The 23,122-nt window shown below is 44.7% G+C and overlaps 1 protein-coding gene across 3 annotated transcripts in view; it reads right to left on the bottom strand.

The window, feature by feature from the left end:
- LOC128348978 (E3 SUMO-protein ligase RanBP2-like) overlaps window positions 1–22,739 on the bottom strand; it is an 81,218-nt gene extending 58,479 nt beyond the window's left edge. For 2 of the 3 annotated variants that reach the window (XM_053304785.1, XM_053304787.1), the window contains exons 1-7: window positions 22,105–22,121; window positions 15,267–15,334; window positions 14,373–14,484; window positions 12,749–12,901; window positions 11,601–11,831; window positions 10,163–10,308; window positions 4,952–5,141 (exon numbers count right to left, since the gene is read on the bottom strand). In XM_053304785.1, coding sequence (XP_053160760.1) covers window positions 4,952–5,141; window positions 10,163–10,308; window positions 11,601–11,831; window positions 12,749–12,901; window positions 14,373–14,484; window positions 15,267–15,328 — 894 coding nt within the window. In that variant the 5' untranslated portion in view covers window positions 15,329–15,334; window positions 22,105–22,121. Of the gene's footprint in view, window positions 1–4,951; window positions 5,142–10,162; window positions 10,309–11,600; window positions 11,832–12,748; window positions 12,902–14,372; window positions 14,485–15,266; window positions 15,335–22,104; window positions 22,122–22,485 lie in introns of those variants that run through there. The other variant, XM_053304786.1, reaches the window with a different exon arrangement.
- Between the last annotated feature and the right edge of the window lie 383 nt (window positions 22,740–23,122).

Raw genomic sequence — 23,122 nt, 5'->3', positions numbered from 1 at the left:
AGATCCTGAGCCTAAGAGCTCGGTGTCAATGGTGTTGTCACCGACGTTATTATAACGTACCAAAAAAGGAGGAGTATCTCTAGATGTCAATGCTTTCTTCTTTTTGGCAGGCTCCAATGCCTCTGCCATTTTGTTTCAATGTCTTTTCGGCAGTTTGGGAGTCTTAAACATAGGCCCCGATATTTAGACTGGGCCTCAGCCTTCGAGCTAGACAGTTTAGGAGATAATTTTGCTCCCTCCTTAGATGGACCCAGGAGATTCTAGGCAGCATCAAAGAGCAACCCAGAGATGAAGCTCCCTATTATAAGTTTGCTTCAAGAAAGATTGGCAAACTATATACGAAGAAGTATTGTGCGCTTCTCCAAAACATATTAAGCACAAGTCATGTCCATCTTGAGAAGGCAGCTTAGCATTACACTCAGTACATCTTTTAAAAGGTTTTTATCTGCCTTCTTGTCTGATCATTTAGGGTTATCTATAGACATCATCAGTGTTCTGCTAGTGCTTAGCCAAGTTATCAGTCTGATCTGTTGCATCAATTATTCCATTAAGAAATCAAAACTTAGTATTAAGCAATCCAAGGTCCAAAAGCCAATTAATTCATCCAATATTAGTTTTTATTTGTAGAACTCACGAAAAAAACCAGTATGAAGGAGCCGCAGTGACTGAGGAACTGATTGCTACAGTGGCTGCAAAGGAACTTAAGTGTTGGTGCTTCCTTCCACCTAAATAGCCATGTGGGGCAGGGCACAAGCGCCAAAAGAAGCTATGGTAATCCACACTGATGGGCTTCAGTGCAAAACCCCATTTCTAATGGATTCAATGGATCACAAACCAGATCCTGGGCTTTATGTTTGAAAGTGCCAATCTAATTCCAGACTCCAAGTTTATTTTTTATCTGTATTTGTTCTTTATTAGCAGCAACTGCTGAAAACTCCAATTTACACAAGTAGGGTGTTGCAAAGAGAACCAGTGTGTTCATAGCTTTCTTGCTTAACTCAGCTTGCACACCAATCCAAAGTTCAGGAAGACACATCGTTTCTTCAGAGCGTCTCGGTGTAGTGAGGTGGACAGGGAGCCAACTATTGGGCTCTCCAAAGAGGAACTCAGAGCGTCTCGGTGTAGTGAGGTGGACAGGGAACCAACAACTATTGGGCTCTCCAAAGCTAAGGGCAGACACGGCAGCATTGCTTCCTTGACCGACAGGCCTGAAGAGAGTCCCATCTTGTAAGATACTCACAAAAACATGTGTTCTGAGAGAGAATTATCTTCTGGCCCATAAACCAAAGATACACTGCTGCACCTGCCCTTCAGGTGATTGTCTGCTCCTATCTCCCTCCCATCACCACCGACTGTCTCTGTGCCTCGGAGACATCAAATAAAGCTCCTGCCTTCAAGCAGCTCCCTTCTGACTCCCAACTCATGTTAAAGTTGCTTGTGAACCGCCAGAGGGTCCTTATCCCACAGTTTAAGAACCTCTAGTTAAACTGATAAGTTGTTGAGCTTGGTATTTATTATACACTGAATTAACAAGTTGAATGTATGCAAAGTTTCTCACACTCAAATAGTGAAGGAAAAGGAATGGTATTTTGACCCCAATTCTTCACAAGACAGCAGTGGTAGAAAAATATAGCAGCCACCGCTTATCTGACAATAGTTTAGGATAAGAGAACATTGGTGGAGGGGGAAGAAGTTGACTTGAGACCTCTGAGGTTTCACCTCACCTTGGCAATTGTGGGCCTATCTCAATTGGTCTCTGGGCCAACACATGATGGTAACACACTCAATTTGGTTCTTTTGCTCTGATCAGGATGGTGTTCCGTGGGTGGGGACTCCTGTCATCTCACCATTGTCATAGACAGATCACCATCTGGTTAAGGTAGAACTTACAGTCTTGCACCACCTCTGCAGGGATGAAGGACCCTATTAGGTTGGTCTGTCTGAGGAGGTTATTGGATCCAATAGGATTTCAAGAAGCCCTGGAAGTGTTTAGAGTTGGCTCTGCTAGCGATTCTGTCTATTCTCTGGTGCAAATATGGAATAATGAACTCACTAGAGCAGTAGACACAATCGCTCCTAAGCGTCCTCTCCAACCTGCTTTGAAGACATCCCCGTGGTATTTGGATGAACTATGGGAGCTGAGGCGGCAAGATAGACGACTAGAGCGCAAGTGGAGGAAGATGCGATGCGAGTCTGATCAGGTACAACACAGAGCACATTTGAAGATCTATGCTCTGGCAGTGCAGGCAGCAAAGAAGCAGTTCTTTTCTGCTCACATTGCTTCCACAAACTCATGTCCAGCTGAGTTGTGTAGGGTTGTGAGGGGGTTAGTATGTACCCCTCCCCCTTGAATTTAAACTTGGAACCATCGGTTACTCGCTGTGACATTTTAAATGATTTTTTGTGGATAAAATATCTTGCATTTGGGCTGAGTTACTACAGAGTCTACTGTGGAGGTGTCCAGCAACTCCTCTTATGGGATTAGATTGGATCATTTTCAGTTTGTGACTCCTGAGGAAGTGGACAAACTGCTTCAGACTGTGAGCCCTACAACCTGTTCTCTTGACCCTTGCCCAACTTGGCTTATCTGTTCTGATAATCATTTTAGGAGGATACAGAGAGAGGATCTAGTTAATATTATAAATGCTTCTCTGAGGGAGGGCAAGATGCCTCCATGTCTTAAGGAGGCTATTAGACCACTTTTGGAGAAACCAACACTGGATCCCCCAGAATTTGCTAATTAGAGACCTGTTTCTAAGCTTCCATGGTTGGGCAAGGTGGTTGGTGGCCTCTCGGCTCCAGGCAGTTTTGGATGATGCAGATTATCTAGAACCATTTCAAACTGGCTTTCATGTGGGCTTTGGGGTTGAGAATGCCTTGGTCGGCCTGATGGATGATCTCCAATTAGGTGTTGACAGAGCGTGTGTGACTCTGCTGATCCTTTTGGATCTCTCTGCGGCTTTTGATACCATCGATCATGGTATTCTTCTGGACCGCCTGAGAGAGGTGGGATTGGGTGGCACTGTTTTACAGTGGTTCTGCTCCTACCTCTCTTGATAGATTCCAGATCGTGTCACTTGGAGACTATTGCTCTGCAAAGCGAGATCTGAATGGAGTTCCACAGGGCTCCAAACTGTCTCCAATACTCTTTAACATCTACATGAAAGCGCTGGGAGAAATCATCAGGAGGTTTGGTGCTGGGTGTTATCAATATGCTGATGACACTCAGATCTACTTCTGCATGCCGACCTCATCAGGAAATGGCACATGTTCCCTAAATGCCTGCCTAGAGGCAGTAACGGGCTGGATGAGGGATAACAAACTGAGGTTGAATCTAAATAAGATGGAGATATTGACTGTGGGGAGCAAGGACCTGAGAGATGGTTTAGATCTGCTTGTTCTGGATGGGGTTACATTACTCCTGAAAGATCAGGTAAGTAGCTTTGGAGTGTTCCTGGACCCAAAGCTCTCCCTGGTTTCTCAGGTTGAGGTGGTGGCCAGGAGCGCTTTTTATCTGCTTCGGCTGATATGTCAGCTATGTCAATTTCTAGAGATGAATGACCTTAAAAATAGTGGTACATATGCTGGTAACCTCCAGGCTTGGCTACTGTAATGTGCTCTATGTAAGGCCGCCTTTATATGTAGTCCAGAAACTACAATTGGTACAGAATGCGGCAGCCAGATTGGTCTCTGGGACTACACAAAGGGACCACATAACACCGGTTTTGAATGAACTGCACTGGTTGCCAATATGTTTCCGGGTGAAATACAAAGTGCTGGTTATTACCTATAGAACCCTTAATGGCTTGGGTCCAGGCTATTTAAGAGAGTGCCTCCTTTTCATGAACCCTGCCACCTTTTACGATCTTCTGGAGACGTCTGGTTATGGCCGCCACCAGCTCATCTGGTGGTGACTCATGACCAGGCCTTCTCTGTGGCTGCCTCACAGCACTTTGGAATATGTACCCTGCTGAAATAGCATCTCCTTCTTTGTTTTCAGGAAGAACCTCAAGACTCTTCCATTCTCGCCAGTTTTTAATTAGAATTAATTTTAATCATTTGTTTTATATATTTTTGTTGTGTTTGGTTTACTTTAATCTGTGATTTTTAATATTAAATTTGTACACCACCTAGAGATGTACATATCAGGCGGTATAAAAATGTGATAAAAGGGAATAAATAATCTTGCTCAGCAAAGTGATAGAAACTGATAAGGAAACCTGGGGAAAGTGAATGAAAAGCACTGTGGTGGTTGCAGCTACAGCCCATCATGCAGTCAGAATTTTTGGTAGGTGTGGCTGTGAATTTGTGGAGAGAGAAAATATATGAACAAGGGCAGCAGCCATAATGCACCTCTGCATTTACCCCAGCTGGTAACACACTGGGACACTGTGGTTTTAATGCCAGTCTGAGCATACATGCTGCCTGCTCAGAGAAACTGAGGTAAGCAGCAATTTACATAGCTGGGGTAAGTTAAATATAACCATGGCTGACAACTAACTTCTTTCAAGTTCACTAATGATTTTTTTTTTTTAATCTCTAGACACAAGATCCCTCACTCTGTTGACAGGCACACCATTTCCCCCAGAGGACCAGGTTTCTACTTAAGGGCACAAATGTGCCCTTACCTAGCTGCCGGGATCCTGTTTCTGAAGGCTGCTTGTATCTCGCACTGATGCAGAGTTGTGGACCTAGAGCACCAGTCCCCTGGGGGAATCCCACACTGCACTATCACATGGTACACTGTGGGATACCCAGAGGCCAGAGAGCAACCTGCCCTGTTCCATGCTGCATGGAGCAGCACTGATTGCATGGGAGCACACTGCACACTTAGCACTCCCACCAAGCACAGCATGATAGTGTGGGGTGAAGGCAAGGTTTGCGAAGCCTTCCCCCTCACCTGGTAGGTTATATGAATGGCCCCAATACCTGTCAAATGAGAACAGCTTACCTGGAAAGCTATAAGGTAACACAAGGCTGCCAATTCAGAAACAGCTCTCCATTGCGCCTCACTCTGCTGGGCCATCTTCAACAGCAAAGTTCCAGCATGCATGTAGAAATGGCCTCTCATTTCCAGGAAAGTTACAGACAGTTCACCTCCAGCTACATATGGTTTCACGGAATGAAGTGCATGATCAAAGCTACAAGACAGGGGTTCATAATTAGAAGTATCAAGGATTAATACATCATTACAAAAAACAAGAGGTACTAAACCAAGTTATTTGATGTGTTCCTTGACTCCGTACTACACTTTATACATATATTCTGCAAAAATGCAGAGAGCAACACAGAAAGAGAAGGGATGAAAATGCAGAGAGCAAAACAGAAAGAGAAGGGATGAAAGTGCAGTCAAACAGAAAGGTACATTGGTACTCACCGTGAAGGTGTCTTCTGGCTGGTGTAGAAGAGGTCAGTCAACGTGGGATTACATCCCTCCACATGCTACAGAAGGCAGGAAGTAGAATTACTAGAGGATCCTTAACCCATTGCATGTGGGTGGATCCCTTCAGTATCTAAAACAGCTCAAGCTTCAGAAACAACATCAATAACCTGAATAGAAGAACTGCCAAACAACTAATGCAAGACTAGGAGAAACAAGGGACAGAAGGGAAGGCACAACATCCCCCTCTTCCAGTACAGAGATCCAGTAACAAACAGATAACCCGGGTGGGCCTTGGGTGACCTCTTCTACACCAGCCAGAAGACACCTTCACGGTGAGTACCAGTGTACCTTTCTCAGCTGGTGTAGGAGGTCACCCAACGTGGGAGATACCATAGCACCAACCACGGGAGGGAAAAACAGATAGAAAGACTGGATCTATTGACCCGGAAGGACCCTCTGCAGGACCCTCCGACCGAAAGAGGCTCTAGCCGCATTGTGCTCATCCAACTTGTAATGTCTGGAGAAAGAAAATGGGGAAGACCAAGTCGCTGCCTTACAAATCTCCTCCAGCGACACTGCTGATGACAGAGCAGCCGAAGTAGCTGCTGACCTCGTTGAATGAGCCGTGATCTGACATGGCACTGGAAGCTTCTGTGCCTTGTAAGAGTCCACTATACAGGACTTGACCCATCTGGCGATGATTGCCGCCGACACTTTGGACCCCCTCTTGGAGTCTTTGAAGGCCACGAACAACACAACCGACTTGCGGAACGCTTCCGACCTATCCAGATATATCTGCAATGCTCGAACGTCCAAACAGTGCCATTCTTTTTCCGACTGATGTCAAAGCTCAGGACAGAACGAAGGTAAGTAAATATCCGCCGCTCTATGAAAATATGAATTCACCTTTGGTGCAAACGACGGATCCAGAATGAGCCTCACCAAGTCCTTGGAAAAAATGCATAAATTGCTCTTCACCGACAGGGCCTGCAACTCCGACACTCTCCTGGCTGACGTTATGGCAACCAGGAATGCTACCTTCCAAGACAACATCTGCAGTGAAATAGACCGGAGAGGCTCAAAGGGGGGAAACTGCAGACCCCTTAAGACCACGTGCAAATCCCATGAAGGAAAACGGTGGCACACTGGCAGCGATAGGTGGTCCGCTCCCCTCAGAAATTTCCTCAATAAAGGATCTTTCCCTTCTCCAGGTTTTCCTGAACAGTCCACCAAGCAACAGACTCCCACAGGCACCTTGACAGAGGGACCTTCTTGTCGCGTTTGAGAGCGATCCTGCACTGGAAAGGAAGAAGCGCCCACTGTAGCTGGCGAAGATGAAGTCTGGCCCAGGGTACGGAATCCATGGCCACTACCATAAGACCGAGTAGTGGTGCCAGCTTCAGAATATTGAAGGACATCTGCCCCAAGGCAACGCGAGCTAAGGACAAGAGAACCGCCATCCTGTCTTGCGGGAGGAACAATCCGCAAACTGTCATATCCATGACCACCCCCAGGTCTCGAAGGTGTACCGATGGAAATAAGTGGCTCTTGCCCACATTTATCAGAAAACCGTGCTCCCGCAGCAGGGACATTGCCCTGGACAACGCTGTCTCCACCGCTGCCGCCGATCTTGCTCGAATTAAAAGGTCGTCCAAGTAACAATAAAGATAGATGCCCTCTGTGCGAAGGATGGCCACCAGAGGACTCAACACCTTCGTAAAAACCCTGGGGGCCGAGGACAGACCGAACGGCAGGGCACGATATTGGAAATGCCTGCCCCTGTAGCAGGAATGTATTATTTGATTTATATACCGCCCTTCCAAAATGGCTCAGGGCGTTTACAATTAAAACAATGAAGCAGCAGGTGACTTAGCAGATGGATCGGAACATGCAGATACGTGTCCTGAAGGTCTATAGATGCCATGAAGTCCCCGGCTTGCAACTCTTCCGAGATGGTGCAGAGTCTCCATCCTGAATCTCTTTTTTATCACAAACCTGTTGACTGGTTGCAGATTCAACACCGCTCTTGCGGGGCCGTCCTTCTTTGGCACCGTGAAGATCACAGAGTAGACGCCCAGACCCCTCTGGACCAAAGGCACGTCCTCTATGGCTCCTATGTCCACCAGGTGTTGGGATTGCAGAGAGCAGACCCTTGTGCTTTGCAGTATTTCTTGACATAGGCGCGAGGAGGAACCTGTTCCCGGGAGGGCTGGAGAGCTCCACTCTAACCTAATCTTACTATGGATAGAACCACCAATCCTTGATGGACTCTCTCCAAACGGGCCAGAATCCCAATAGGCGCGCTCCCACCTTGTAGCCGTGGTTGTCAGGACTGCTGCTTGGGACCACGTGACTGAGGGGTGAATGACTGCTGCCCCTGGGAAGGAAAGAACTGCTTCTCTTGCCCTCTGGACCTATTCCATTGAGGTCTAAAAGTCCGGAATGAATCCTGCTGTCTGTATTGTGGTCTAAAAGCCCTAGGGGCCTGAGAGGGTCGTCGCGTAAAAGGCTTCTCCTCCTTATGCTGCACTGACAGCAGCGTCTTCCTCTTATCTTTGGTTTCAACCAAGACTTCCTTAAGAGCATCATCCCCAAAAGGTTTACCACCCACATAGGGTACAGCTGCCAGGTTGGCCTTGGAAGTGTTGTCCACCTTCCAATATTTCAGCCAAATATTACGCCTGGCCAACACTCCTGCCCTCACTGCTCTGAATGAGAACCGCACACTGTCAAATGTAGCGTCTGCAGCAAGGGCGGCCGCTCTTTGTAAGCGGAGGAGTTTGCGGCGCATCCGCACCTGATCAGGAGGGTCATTAAGTAGCTCGTTGATACACAGCACAGAGGCCCTAGAAACTAGCAAGGCTGTGGTATCAGCTCTAACAGCCATGGCAGAAGATTCGTGCGCCCTACGCAAAACAGCCTCTGCCTTCTTATCTGCCTGATCCTTGAAAGTGGAGTCCCTGTCCTTAGGCACTACTACACCACTAAGGAGGACAGCAAAGGGCGCGTCTGTCAGAGAAACCTTCAACAAATTTATTCTCCTCAAAATTGTACAGCCTAGAAGCGGATGCTGGCGTGCGTTTAACTGCAGAAATAGAGGCCCATTTCTCCTTAATAGAGGAGGTAAACCTCTCTGGCATAACAGCCCTATGAGAGGGAGTCTTAGATTGAGGCAGCACCAGAGCCCCTTTGGAGACTGGATTATCCTCCTCAATAGTGACAGCTTTTAAACCTAGAGCCAATAAAGATTGATTAATGATAGGCTGAGCATCTTCCAGCAGGGACAGCCTTTGATTTTGTACTCCTATCCCCTGATCATCTGGGATCTCCCCCTCTTCACAAGAAGATGACCCCAGGTCCCTGTCACCCTGCACAGACCTAGATCTGGATCCCTTCAATTGGAAAACGCCTGGGGACTCCTCCCCCGATTCCTCAGACGAGTGAAAATACCAGAATAGGGAGTCACCCTCATGGAGTGTCTGAGCCTTTTGTGCAGTGGAGACTCATTTCAAGAATCCGAGGATGATGAGCTATCCCTCATTCTCCTCCGCGCCCTGACATCAGGGCGACCTTTGAGAACTGCATCAACAGACTTTTGCACAGCCTCCTCAATTCAACCTTTCAGCAGTGCCGCGTGAAGGAAGCCTCCTGACTCGCCCATGGCCGGATCCTCGGTCGGAACGGCAACACTGGGGGAAATCCTGTCTGCTGTGTGGGACTCCTCCTCCACACTCCCTCGGGCGGGCCCCGATCTCACCAGGGTCGGTCCTTCTGGGCTGCCTCCACCAGCCGGTTCTCTCGGAGATTGCTCCTCCGCTCCCCCAGTCAAGGCTGATTCTTCCTCCAAGCGCCAAGGGCTAGAAGCTTGCTGGCCCGCCTGCCATTTCCCCAGGAGGGTGTGTGGCCGCTGGCGATAAAAGGAGCGGCGACAGCAAGGCCGCCTCCTCCCCAGCCGCTTCACTCAGTAGCCCCGATAAAGCCGCGCGGCATTTTGAAGTGCCCGACAAGTGTTCCCTGTTGGCATGCGCCTTCTTTTTCAACTTCTTTCTCTTGGGGGGGGGGGGGGGGCACTAATGGCGATCATTGTGCCCGGAATCTCCGCGGGCATCCAGACCGTGGCCATCAGGCTGGGGGGATAGCCGCTGTGGCCTGGTGGTGCCAGTAAGGCTCCCCCTAACGGCAGCCATTTTGTCCAAGCCCTTTGCGCCGTTTTTCTGATTTGGCGGGAAGAGTCTCTGTCGGGCTGAATGCTCCCTAAACGCAAGCAGGCCCAAGCCATTTCTAGTGGTCATCTAGTCAACGGCCACTGCCGAAGGAGGACGAAATAGAGCTGGAGAGAAACAGAGACTAAGAATGTCAAAAACAAACGGACAGAGAAGTAAAAATTAATTCTTCTTTTTTTTTTAGATATACAGTACAGTAAGCAGGAAGAAGTGAAAACTGAATAGAACAAAGAATGGACCGAAGAAAGAGTGAAAGAAGCAACACCCAAAAAAAAGATACTAAAGTGAAGACCATGAAGCGAGCTAGCAAGTGTGTCCTCTGGAGCTAAGGCAGGAAGTAGAACTGGAGGGATCTGCCCACATGCAATGGGTTAAGGATCTTCAAGTAATTCTACCTCCTGCCTTCTGGAGCATGTGGAGGGATGTAATCCCACATTGTGTGACCTCCTACACCAGCCGAGAAAGGCTTTGGTGCATATATACTACAAGAATCTGAATGCTTCCTTTAAAAAAAAAAAAAAAGATTAGAAGTGTTAATTATACAAAATAAAAATACCTTTCAAGAGATGCTCTACTTGCTTCAACACTTCTGCTTGATAGTGTCATTACAACCACATTGGAGTAAGCCAACAAGAGATCCCGATGGGTCCTTTGCCAACTAATTTTATCAGATTCAGAGTTCTGTGCAGATTTCAGATATTCCTGGGAAAAGTCAGTTTTGTGGGTCAGTGTGATAAAGTTCAGCCGTCTGATCAACATATTTTACTATGTAAAGTCAGTCACAACTTCATTAATTCATTCTTTACTCCCTTCAATCAACAATTTGTGAGAATTCAGTTGCCTAGATGCTGGAGTGTGTGGAAGTCTTTTTTAAAAAATCAGATTGGAGAAGTTTAAAATTGTTTGTTGGAAGACAAAGTCTGCTGAACCAATGGTATTTTAAAAGAGCTACAATAACAGGTGCTGACATTATTAGTCTTTCCTGACATCTCATATCCCCTGCTAACTGGGCAAAGAGGCACCCCGTGGTGATTCTCTTTATTTAGCAGGGGGAGAGTAACTGGCCCTATTCACCCCCAGCAAAGTACTTCCAGTGACTGTTGCTGGTGTGTGTCTTAAGTTTCTTTTTAGAATGTGAGCCCTTTGGGGACAGGGAGCCATCTTATTTGTTTGTTATTTCTCTTTGTAAACTGCCCTGAGCCATTTTTGGAAGGGCGGTATAGAAATATTATTATTATTATTATCTGAAGGAGCATGTCCTGATTGGCATGACACCAAATATCAACCTACTCAGTGCACTGTAAAAGGCCCTTAACACCAACACAGGTTATCCATTCTTTGCATCAGTGGGGCACTGTCCAATTGTTTTAATTTTTTGGCAATGGCTGCAATTCTTCTGAGTCCTTTACTCAAACCCACTGGCCTGATTCCAAAGAGCTAGATGAGTGGAAGGAAAATAGTTGCAAGTTCTGTTCCACAAATTATTTGTGTGCAAGAGTTCTGGAAATATTTTATTTATTGTTGCATTTCTGAAATGTTCTCTGTTCCAAGACCCCAGGTAGGCAGGCAGGTTCTAGAGCAGTTATATTGCTAAGGACAACTAGAATTAGTTTCAAATTTTATTGTGGAATGCTCAAAGCAATGTACAGGGGAAACCTGTTTTCCATGTGAGTTCTGTTCTGCAGGGGAACCATGGATATCGGAACCACATGGCAGGACATTGCGGCACTGGGAATGGGGGGAGTGTTAGGAAAAAGGGCAAAAGGGGGAAATTTAGCATCCAAACAGAAGCATGCTGTGGGTCCACTTCGACCAGATACCTTCATGTTTGCATGCTTCAGATCATGGTGAGCTCTGCCATGCAAATGGTCCTCATTACATTAGGAAACCTTAAGCAGTGTTTGGTTTTAATTTAAGATGGCTCACTATAGTATGGGCCAACAAAAAAAGCACAAAGGGATCTACCTTTTAGTAACACATACAACTGAACCAACCTCAAGTGTCTGTACCACACACAGGCACCACTCCAAGCTTGACTGCAAAGATAGTTTCTTCTCTGCTTCTTGACAATGTAACACAGCATCTTCGAGTCTTTTATTTGACATGTATAGCTGTACAAGTCTGATGTTAACATGTACATCATCTGGTCTAGCATACAACTCTGTCTGAATCAAGTCAAAAAGCTGATTCCACCCTTCTTCACCTTCACAATCCAACAGACACTCCTATGGTAAAAATACAGACAAGGTAAGTATTGTAATATTTTTATGTATCCTTAACATACGCTTTTCAAATGTTCTCAAAATGCAATGCCCCTTTGGTTACCTTTTTCAAGAAACTGTACAGTATAGGCAAGCTAGTTTGGAGATTTTGAGGTAGGTGTGTGTATTTAAAGTGCAACAATAATCAAGTAATGTATTCTATTCTGTTTGAAATGTTTTAAAAATTAAGTGTTCTGAAATATGAAGGGGAACTCTTCTATATTCCAACTTTTGAAATTAGAAGATTCAGTATAAAGGAGATCTTAACTAAGTTGCTACAGGAAGCATCTGGACTTCACTGCACAGGAGATAATTCAGAGAGATCCATTTGCAGTTGCCACCAGTTCATCTGTTGGATACTCCAAACGGGTCTCCTCTATTGCTGCCCTGAGGCTCTGGAATGTGGTCCCCATAAGAGTCTCCCCATCTCTGAGAGCTTTTAAAGAGACTCTTAAGAAGCATTTATTCACTCAAGCTTTTACAACAGAATTGTGTTTGTTGTAAACCTCCCAGAGACGTGAGTTTGGGGCAGTGCACAAATAAATAAAATAAATGAATATATGTCTGGTCAGAGAAGTATGTTCAGCTCATGAAAGGGGTGAAGGGGCAATTTTCTCGAATTCCATTTCCTTTGCATTTCTCACAAATGGCTGAGTCTCCATCTATCCTCAGCAACATATTTTCAGAGGATACACAGGACTGCAGAGGGAAGTGGGGAAAACAAGAAAAATCATCCTCCCCTCTCACACAAGTAGAATGTTAGTCTGAATGCTGTCCAATTTTTATTAAGTTCCTATCAAACTTAAGCTTTTCATCCTGCTGATTCACTGTTGTCCAAATTTTTATTTAGACACACTGTATGAAAAACAAGAAGTTCTTACCTTCAGATGAAAAACTGAAGGACTTCCAGGAAAGAGCTTGGCTGCTCTCTCAACCCAGTATTTTGCTCTCCCATCAGTAATATCATTGTTGCACAGCAATTCTGCAATCTTTAATACGAGATCTTTCTGTGTTGGGTTCAATTCCACTGAACGCTAAAGTTTCAAAAAAAGCAAAAAAAGATTATAGTTTAACCATATATTTTTATTATCAGATTTGTGCCAGCTTCACCACTTTATAAATAGAGCATTCTACAAAGAATTCAGAATTAAGGAACAAGAAAGTGACAGTTTTTCAGACAGAAGTGGCAGTTCCATGTTATGGGTAATAACAGAGAATAAAATTATGCTTAACTAGCATTTGAGGGCAGGGAAGTATCTGTGCAGAACAGTCACAGATCATAGGAACAGAGCACTTTTCACATCATGTTATGAGCGTCGTCCATTGCAATCTGACATACAAAAAGCTGCTTAAACCCCATGCTGTGACCCTATACAGGCTAGTTCTATCCATCCTCCCCACTCCAGTATTTTCAAGCAGAGGCTTTAAATGTAAAATGGGCATTTTATGACATCTAGAATTTTACTAAAAAGTACTATGGTAATGGCTTGAGCAATAAGCTAGGGTGTGGTCAATTCAGGTTCTGATCCTAGTTCAGATGAAGCTCACTAGATCGTCTTGGACAAGTTATTACTCCTGAGCCTAAACTGACTCACAGATTTGCAGGGCTAACAGACTACCAAAGTTAAAAATCTCTGCCCCTCAAGCGCTGAAAAACCCGATGGCTAAATGGAAGGAAATTAGAGCAATTTGTAAATACAGCAAAAAAAACCTGCACCTTGTTTTCCACACACTTGGCATACAATTGTGTTTCTGTTTGGTCTGTGCTTTCCAGAAACTGGAAGGAAAACTAAGAACTAGTTTGTGAAGTTTCAAGGCCTGTCTTGGAGAAGACCAGATCTGTAGATCTAGGGCAGTCTTGTCTCACTTCTGAAGAGTTTTATTATACCCGACTCATCTGGTCAAATGTTTTATGCTTGAAAGATTAACAAGGAGATTTTTATCCATAATATATAGACAGTTACTGACTCTATTAGACTGACCGACCTCTGATTCTATCAGTCATGATGTAGTAGCAGAGTTACTTGGCTAGCATTTTCAGCCAAGAAAATGCTCTGAGGAAAAATAACAATCTCTCTAAATAGTGTTTTTTTTTCCTGCAGAGCCCCTTGGAGTGCCTCCCTCTGAAATGCTTCAGGATTTGTTCTTGTAAAGCATTCTTGGTTGCTGCTCTACAACTGGACAGTTTCTTACAGCTTTATCAGTACTTAGCCTCACTATTTTCTAAAGAACACCAGATTTTGTTGGGTTGGCATTAAGCCAGCCTGTTTGTTTAAACTTTAAACCTCCCTGAGATTTTATATAGGGCGGTATAGAAATGTGTTAATTAAAGAAAATAAAAGCCAAAGCGCTATTTTAATTCAGATGGTCAAATCTTTTCAAATGCATTTTTCTACATTGCAAAATGTATTATTTAAAGATATAAATTTAAATAAGACCTTACAGACATACAGCAACCTCTAGCAACAGTGATATAGTTAAAGGATAGAGTGAATCACTTTGTACCTTATAACAGCCAACAGCTTTCTCTAGGTTCTTTTCAGCTTCATAGAGTTGGCCTAAGAATTTGTGGGCCTTCGGATCTCGTTCTTGGACACTGAGATATGTAGATATGTACCTTTACAAGAACAGCATAGTGAGTAACACAACAGCAATTAAGAACTTTAATTCTGAACAGAAAGAGGCAATATCAATGTATTCTATAGATTGTTGGTAAATTTTATTATTAGATTTTTATACTGCCTTTTATTAGAACAATCTCAAGGCAGTTTACAAAAACATTTAAGACAACAATTATGCAAAAAAATTAAATTGGAATATAAAAATACAAATCTAATTAAAAGTTTTAGAGAACATGCAGAATTGGAAATATTGTTTTCCATATTTGGTTTAACGATTCAAGATCAAAATACAATGCTTGCTATAAGCAATATCAAGCATTAGTACTACATACAATAATACAAAACCTAACAGATGGACAGTTATTTTAAACACAGCAACACTGATCACACAGGAAACTGGAAAGAAGATAATGTTTCAGAAGTGTTCTAATTACAGTAACATGGAATAGTTTCAAGTCTCTTTTCCATCCAGCATTTCATGGTTTGTGACAGAGACACTTATCTCATCAAGGATCACCCCAAATCTGGATATCAGGAACTTTGGATAAAATCTGAAGGCAAGTCATTCATTTAGAGCAGGGGTGCTTAACTTCGGCTCTCCTGCAGATGGCCTACAACTCTCATAATCCCTGGCTATTGGCCACTGTAGCTGGGGATTACAGGAGTTGTAGTCCAAAAAACAGCTGGGGAGATCCTAAGTTGAGAAGGCCTGCTTTAGAGTATGAAAGGCCTGTTTTATGCTTCTTGGAGAATAAATCTATTCAGATATATACATTACCTTTTAGCAAGTTCATATTCCTTTGCTTCATAATACAGCTTAGCAAAAAAGAATCCTTTCATCGATTTCTAAAGAGAAACAATGCATTTTTTAAAAACAGGAATTTTGCCATCAATAATATAATCAAGGCAATCTTCCACTTCATGTGTTAACTTCTTATTCATAAGAACCACTGTCAACAGAATCTACCTACATGAAGTTATACAAAGCTCAACTGACTTAAAATGTCTTAAGTAAAAGCAACTGACACCCTGGAATTTGAAAGCCTAATAGCCCCATTGCTCCAATCACATAGTGAAGAAAGTGAGTAGCATCCAGTTGTCCCTCTAATATATTTCATCTCTGTGAAGAATGAGTTTTGTTCTGGTCACCAGTATCAAGGCACTGTGTGCGCACATGCATTCAGAGTGGGGCCTTCCTAATTCAACCTGAGCGGGATCTAAAACTAACTGAGCGGACATCAGAAAGCTTGTGAATGTGCGCATGTCTTAGAAGGAACAGTGGTAACATCCACAGTTGCCTTAGTCTGGAACAGAAATGCATAATATGGAGTAAGGAGAGCTTACTCAAGAGTAAGAACTGTCAATGTGACCCATAACAAAATGAGCCAGGTTAGTCACCAAGAAAGCAGAAGCCAATGAATCATAATGTTTCAACAGGGAAGATATTTTAAGTGGATGACTTAACTACAATCCTATTGTACTGCTAGAGATGTTCTATCATTACTGCCTGTCACTTCTGTGAGCAAAAAATGCCTAGTTTAGTTAAAAGTTAGGAATCTTGCATCAAAGGATAACAGTGAGAAGCCAGGGTTTATGCATGTTGATCATTATGAGCCCCTTGACCAGGGGCTCAAGGTTGACTCAGCCTTCCATCCTTCCGAGGTCGGTAAAATGAGTACCCAGAATGTTGGGGGCAATATGCTAAATCATTGTAAACCGCTTAGAGAGCTTCCAGCTATAGAGCGGTATATAAATGTAAGTGCTATTGCTACTATTGCTATTATGGCAATTTAGAACAATTTACATCTATCACAGATTTCTTTTAATTTAATAAATTAAGATTCCCTCCATGATACCATGTGGTTGCCAGGAGTCGACACTGACTTGACGGCACAATCTTTCCTTTCACATGATACACAATACAATCCACTCCACAGTTTTTGCTCTCTGGCATTCAGCCACATATTAACACCAGCGCATTTATACTGATAATGAGGAAAAAATCCACATCATATAACTGTAGAGCTGTTGCTAAGCAAGCAAGCTTTCGGTATGACAGGTTTCCACTCTTTCACATTCTAGAACAGGGCTGCACAACTTAGGGTCTTCCTGTAAATGTTGGACTACAACTCCCCCAATTCCTGCCTAATGGTCACTGTGGCTGAGGATGATGGACCTGAAGCCCAAAATCCACTGAGTTGCAAGCCCTGTTCCAGACGCTATTGCTCCTCATTCTAGAATTCAGTTTTAAAGTGTTCCAGATTGCATAGGCAGACATAAAACAAGCTCTGAAGACCCCCAACAGTTTTTCGAATTCAATTCTAGTAATATCTGAAATATTAATATCTGGAGCGGGGAAGGATTTACATTAAAAGCAACAAAATTTCTGAAAAACTGACAGTTAATGCAAACAGCAAGAAGATGATTCAGAATACAGGACACATACGAAGTGGAGTCACACAGAGACCCAAGTCAGCAGATGTGAACCATTATGATCTGTAAATGATTTTCTGATTGTAAAGCAACAATTTCTGGTAGGATTATTGATGCTGTTTGTTGTAAAATCATTTTAAAACGAGCATCACTGAACTAGGAATGTGCATTTGAGAACTTTTGGGTAATTGGGACCGTGAACTTTAAGAAAAAGGAGCAGCTCCTTAGTTGCTCTCTGCTGCCTCTTGAAGCTTCCTGATGGAGTGGCACATGTCCCTAGAAGCTCCTGTGCCGCACCATCATGCACATGGTGTCCACGCACACACAGGCACCATTTGTGTGGTCATGCAAATGGCACCAGCACATGCGGACACCATGTGCATGATGGAACTGCACGGGGGCTTCTAGGGACACTTGACCGGTCCAAATTCGAGCTGAACTGGGCCCAGTTCGAACCGACTGGAGCTATACTGGTAAAGGGGAATCCGGTGATGATTTCCCTTTACCAGTACAGGAGGACTTGCCTAAGAATAGAGGGGGTGGGAGGGGAGTAAATATGTACTTACAAGTACAAGCTGCAGCTGCAACTACTTCCCAACCCCCACTGAGTAGCCCAGGCCAGCAGTGCCCACTTTGAGCCTCTTTGCACCCGCAGGGGCCATTTTACTGACCTCCGTGCATGCGCAGAGGTCATTTGCGTGACCACAGGCATGGCTCTTACTTGTAAGTACATAGTTGCTCCCCTCCCACCCCATCTATACTTAGGAAAAGGGAATCTTCACTGGGTTCCCCTTTACCAGTATAGCTCAGAGCCAGTTTTGTTCGAACCCGGCCCAGTTTGGTTCAAATTCGGACCGGGCAAGGCCAGTCCAGCTTGACCCAGAACCTGTTGAGCCAAGCTGGCTTAAAATCAAGCCCAGCCTGAGTATCCCTGTTACCCACTCTACCTTATTTGTAAGTCAAGAGCTATTTCCTTATGAACATTGTATAGTTTTTTTACAAATCTGCTAGTTCAGTGTTTTTCAGACAATACAACAGGCTTCCTTATGGGATAGCTATACTTGCTAACTTGCTTATGGGGTAGCTATACTTGCTAACTTGGCAAAGAGGCATCTTTAATGTGGTGATTCTCTTTATTTAGCAGGGGGAGAGTAACTGGCCCTATCCACCCCCAGCACAATACCTCCAGTGACTGTTGCTGGTGTGTGTCTTAAATTTCTTTTTAGATTGTGAGCCCTTTGGGGACAGGGAGCCATCTTATTTATTTGTTATTTCTCTTTGTAAACTGCCCTGAGCCATTTTTGGAAGGGCGGTATAGAAATCAAATCAAACCAATCAATCAGGACACCCCAAAGAGGGGAGGGGCTTAAATTCATACCTACAGACAAGGCCTGTGTGGTTGAATGCTCTATAGCACAGAACCCTCATTGAGGACACTGAATGCAAAGGTAATGTACCCACAGTACCTCAGCCTGAGTTGAGCAGAAAGTTGAGCTCAACTCCAGAGCTCTTTTGTTCCCACAGTTTCCTTGACTTTTGATGGGAATTACATATACCCTGTTCTAGTTCTCCAACATCTCTGTAGGATCAGAGACCAGCATCCAGATCAACAGAGTACCAGTGCTATCTATCTATATAATTATTTCTCTTAGCTGCCCACCATGGGCATGCGTGTCTTCGGGGCAGAACTCTCACAACACACCGCAAGAGTTCCCGGCAAAGACGGGAGCAAGGACGGAGAAATTGGGGCCCGATTGGGAAGGAGACGCGCGATGGAAGCGACACCGGGCGAGGCAGCGGCCCCAGCCATGGCGGCTCTGATAACTTTAGGACTGAAAGCTTGGGTGTACATTATACCAAATTATAGAAATCATTTATAGATGTTACATTTATAGATGCTCTGAATACTCTAAAGCACCATCATAAACATTATAATAGCATAGGATCTCTGATGATGTGAATCTTGATGATAGCTGTAGAGGGTCTTGAATGATGTGGATTATCTCAACCCTTTTCAAGGGCTTCTGCCCTGGATATGGGACTGAAACTCCCTTGGTTACTCTACTGGATGACCTACGCTCAGAACTAGACAGGGGGAGTGTGTCCCTGTTGGTTCTGCTGGACCTCTCAGTGGCATGTGATACATCGACCATGGCATCCTTCTGGACTACCTCTCGAGTATAGCAATTGGAGGTGCTGCTTTGGTGTGCCTTTGGTCCTTTCTTGGAGGGAGGGTCCAGAAGGTAGTGCTGGAGAACTACTGCTTGGATCTGTGGGGTCCCGCAGGGTTCGGTTTTGTCCCCCATGCTATTTATTTGTTATTATTATTATTTATTTAAAAGATCTATACCCCACCCTGCCAGTACACTACTGCTCAGGGAGGTTCACAACAATTAGATACAAGATACAACAAAATTAATAAAACTAACTAAATTAAACAAAAACATTGTCAGATTAAAAACCACAATCATTATTAGGTTCAAATTAAAGGTTATTTTAAAAGCTAAGAACTGAGAATTATAAATTATAAAAAGCTAAAGAACCTATGAGATATATGCCACGAGCCAGCATGGTGCAGTGGTTAGAGTGCTGGACTAGGACCAGGGAGACCCGAGTTCAAATCCCCATTCAGCCATGATACTAGCTGAGTGACTCTGGGCCAGTCACTTCTCTCTCAGCCTAACCTACTTCACAGGGTTGTTGTGAGGAGAAACTCAAGTATGTAGTACACCGCTCTGGGCTCCTTGGAGGAAGAGCGGGATATAAATGTAATAAACAACAACAACAACAATATAACAAAAATGGAGAATTAAAAAGCCTCCTTAAAAAGTGTGTTTTAAGATGTTTTTAAAAAACACTGAGGGAGGGAGCATGGCGAAGTTCTTCAGGGAAAAAGCCGAGGGGCCACAACCAAAAAGGCCCTGTCTCTAGTCCCCGCCAACCAGATCTCTATTAGTGATGCCATTTGTTTAACATCTACATGGGTGAGCTCATCCAAGGACTTGGACTGAGTTGTCAGCAATATGCAGATGACACTCAGCTCTCTCTCTCCTTGTCACCTGATCCTAGGGAGGTAGTGGATGTCCTGAATCAGGGGCTGGATGTGGGCTAATAAACTGAGATTGAATCCGAACAAAACATAGACTGTTGTTCAGTATGAGAGGCAATCTGATTGAGGAGATTCTACTGCTTCTGGATGGGGTTGCACTCCCCTTGAAGGAGTAAGTATGCAGTTTGGGGGTATTGCTGGAACTGGCTCTGCTTTTGGAAGTTCAGGTGGAGGCAGTGGCCAGGTGTGTCTTTGCATGGCTTTGGCTACAGTATCCCAGCTGGGTCCCTTTCTTGAGAAAGCAGATCTGGCCACAGTTACCCATGCCTTAGTCACATCATGGCTGGATTACTCTAACACGTTCTATGTGGGGATGCCCTTGAAGAACATTCAGAAACTACAGATGGTGCAAAATGCGGATGTTAGGATTTAATGTGGAGCTTTTCGCTGGGATCACATTACATCCATTTTGAAAGAGCTGCACTGGCTGCCAATTTGTTTCCGGGTCCAATTAAAGGTGCTGTTTTTGACCTTTACAACCCTTAACGGTTTGGGCCCTGGATACCTGAGGGACCACCTGCTCCCAATAGTTGCTGCCCGCTTGATGAAGTCAGTGGGGGGGGGTGCTGCTCTGGGTGCAGACAATGAGGGAGGCTCGGCCTTTTCAGTTGTTGCCCCTGGCCTCTGGAATGCTCTCAGTGGCCATCTGCTCTTCTATTTCCATCACAGTTTTTAGAAAGCATGTGTAAGCCTTGGCTTTTTACCAGGCTTTTATAAGATCGTTCCTATTGCTACTGCTTTGTATCTTTTGTGATTATATTATGCTTGGTTTTTAGTCTTTTAATTAGATCTATATTTTTATGTTCTAGCTGATATTTTAATTGTGTAATTTTTGTAGGCTTGCGTTAACTTGTGTGAACTGCCTTGAGATTGTTTTAATGAAAAGCAGTATGGAAATTTAACAATAACATTATCTTGTTAGAATAATAAGCACTACCCAGTTAAGGTGAGGGAATATTGCAGGACGCACCTAAAGCAAACAAAACTAACACAGCAACAGAATTCCGAGGATAAGTGAGGGGACCGGAAACTCATGGATAAGAGAGTAGCACGGCCGTGCCATTCGGGGATCAATGTAATTGACAAAACAAAAAGGAAATACCCAAGAGAATGACTGGTTGGTACAACAAGTAATAGGGCCTAAAGAATTAGCATCAAAATCTAAATTACATACATCTGTTAAATGTGTCTGGGAGGATCACATTATTTTGTAGCAGCTTATTTTCTGAAAATGTTTTGAGATACTTTTTAATCTACTTTTAAAGATATTTTTGTTAATACAAAACATCAGCATTTAAGGCATGTTCCCTGGACAAAGCTGCTCTCTCCATAAAGAGAAACACATCATTAATACCAGTGGTTTTAATACCACTAAATCAGGAATGTTCAGTGCAGTTGTATTGTAGGATTTATTTATACCCAAGACTCCCCCATTAGCCTTGCATGGCCAGAGCTTAGCCATTGGGCTCAGGTTTGTTATAAATAATTCCTATATACACTGTATACATAATTCTATACATTATGTATACATACTTATTTATTTATTTATATTTCTTTTTCATTTAGGTTTCTCCTCACAACAACCCTGTGAAGTAGGTTAGGCTGACAGAGGAGTGGCCCAGAGTCACCCAGCTAGTACCATGGCTGAATGGAGATTTGAACTCAGGTCTCCCCAGTCCTAGTCCAGCACTCTAACCACTACACCACACAATATGCCCTACTCCCCTTCCCTAATCTCTTGCCTACATTTATATAACTTCATAAATCATCCCAGATATATTTCAACTGAGATATTATATTGATGAACATATAACCCAGTTCAACTGTGTTGGAAACATGAAGGCAACACACATCTTTCTCAGCTGTTCCCTCACTAGTGTTTTGGACTTCGTTGCACTCAGTAAAGCAGGGACAGCAGCACCACTCAAACACACATTCAGTAATAAGCCATTATCCCAGCCGCTGGGGAGGGAGACAGGGAGAGCAGCAGGGTTGCCAAGTACAGTACTGGACAAGTTCTGGGTTTTGTAGAGAATGGCGAAGGCGGCAAATTTTGGAAAGAAACCGGCCTCACGTGGCGGAATGTTCTCTTTCCCAAGGCCTCTTCCCGCACGGCCCTCGCTTCTTGTTTCTGAAGGAAGCCCAAGTTGCAGCCACAGCATGGCGCGCACTTTAAAAAGCCCCCGAGCCCTCCGAGGCAGCCAGAGGGGCCCATATTATCTCGGGGGCGGGCGGGCGGGTGGAGAGGAGCAACAGAGGCACATCCCAGCCAGCCAGCCAGCCGTCCTCCTCCGAAGAGGCGCCTCTTCCTTCACCGTCTCTCCCAACAGGCCGCTGGGGAAGCCAGCCACCAGCTGCCCTTCCAACCGTTTCTCCGCTGGCGCCGCTGGCGCCAGAGGAGAAACGGCCGCAGAAAGCGAAGCAGCCCCCCGCCCCCCAAGGCCAGCGCTCTCACCTCCCTGGGAGAAGGGGCCGAGGCCTGCAACGAGGAGACGTAGCGATCCACTTCCGCCTTGCTGCGTCTCATCATGGTGGCTACCGAGGGGGGCTGCGCCGCGACTGTCCCCCTCGTTCTTCCTTGTCCTGGACAGGAAAGAAGAAGCGCGGGAGACGCCCGGCCTCGGAAACGGTGCGCCGCTGGATTGGAACGGGGGGGGTGACGGCCCCCGCGGCGCTAAAAACACTGTTGTTACGTCATCGACCACGCAACGGATGTGGCGAGAAAAGGACCGGAAGCAATATATGGAGGACTTGTACCATAGAGAGGAGAGAGAAAAAACAAAAGAGGCGATGTGATGTGTCTGGAGAAGGAGCGTCTTAGTTGCTCTTGATGCGCCACCTTCCGCCCCCCCCCGCCGGCCAGGGGCGCAAGAGGAAAGCTGTCCGAAGGAAACCATGGAGAAAACCCAAAGCAGTAGCAAAGGCAACTTTTGCTTTCCAACCTAGGGCTTATTTCATATGGAATGTTTCTATTTTATGGAGTTTAACAAATTGCCCTGCCAGGGGCAGTGCCATATTGCAAATTGGATGTGGAGCAGTGACCGAAAGAGAATGCGCGTAGCTTATGGAAGTCCAGCAACGTAGTCCTCTGT

The sequence above is a fragment of the Hemicordylus capensis genome, chromosome 3, assembly GCF_027244095.1.
Source record: "Hemicordylus capensis ecotype Gifberg chromosome 3, rHemCap1.1.pri, whole genome shotgun sequence".
NCBI lineage: Eukaryota > Metazoa > Chordata > Lepidosauria > Squamata > Cordylidae > Hemicordylus > Hemicordylus capensis.
The sequence above is the reverse complement of the archived record's forward strand: the minus strand, read 5'-3'. Positions and strand labels throughout refer to the sequence as shown.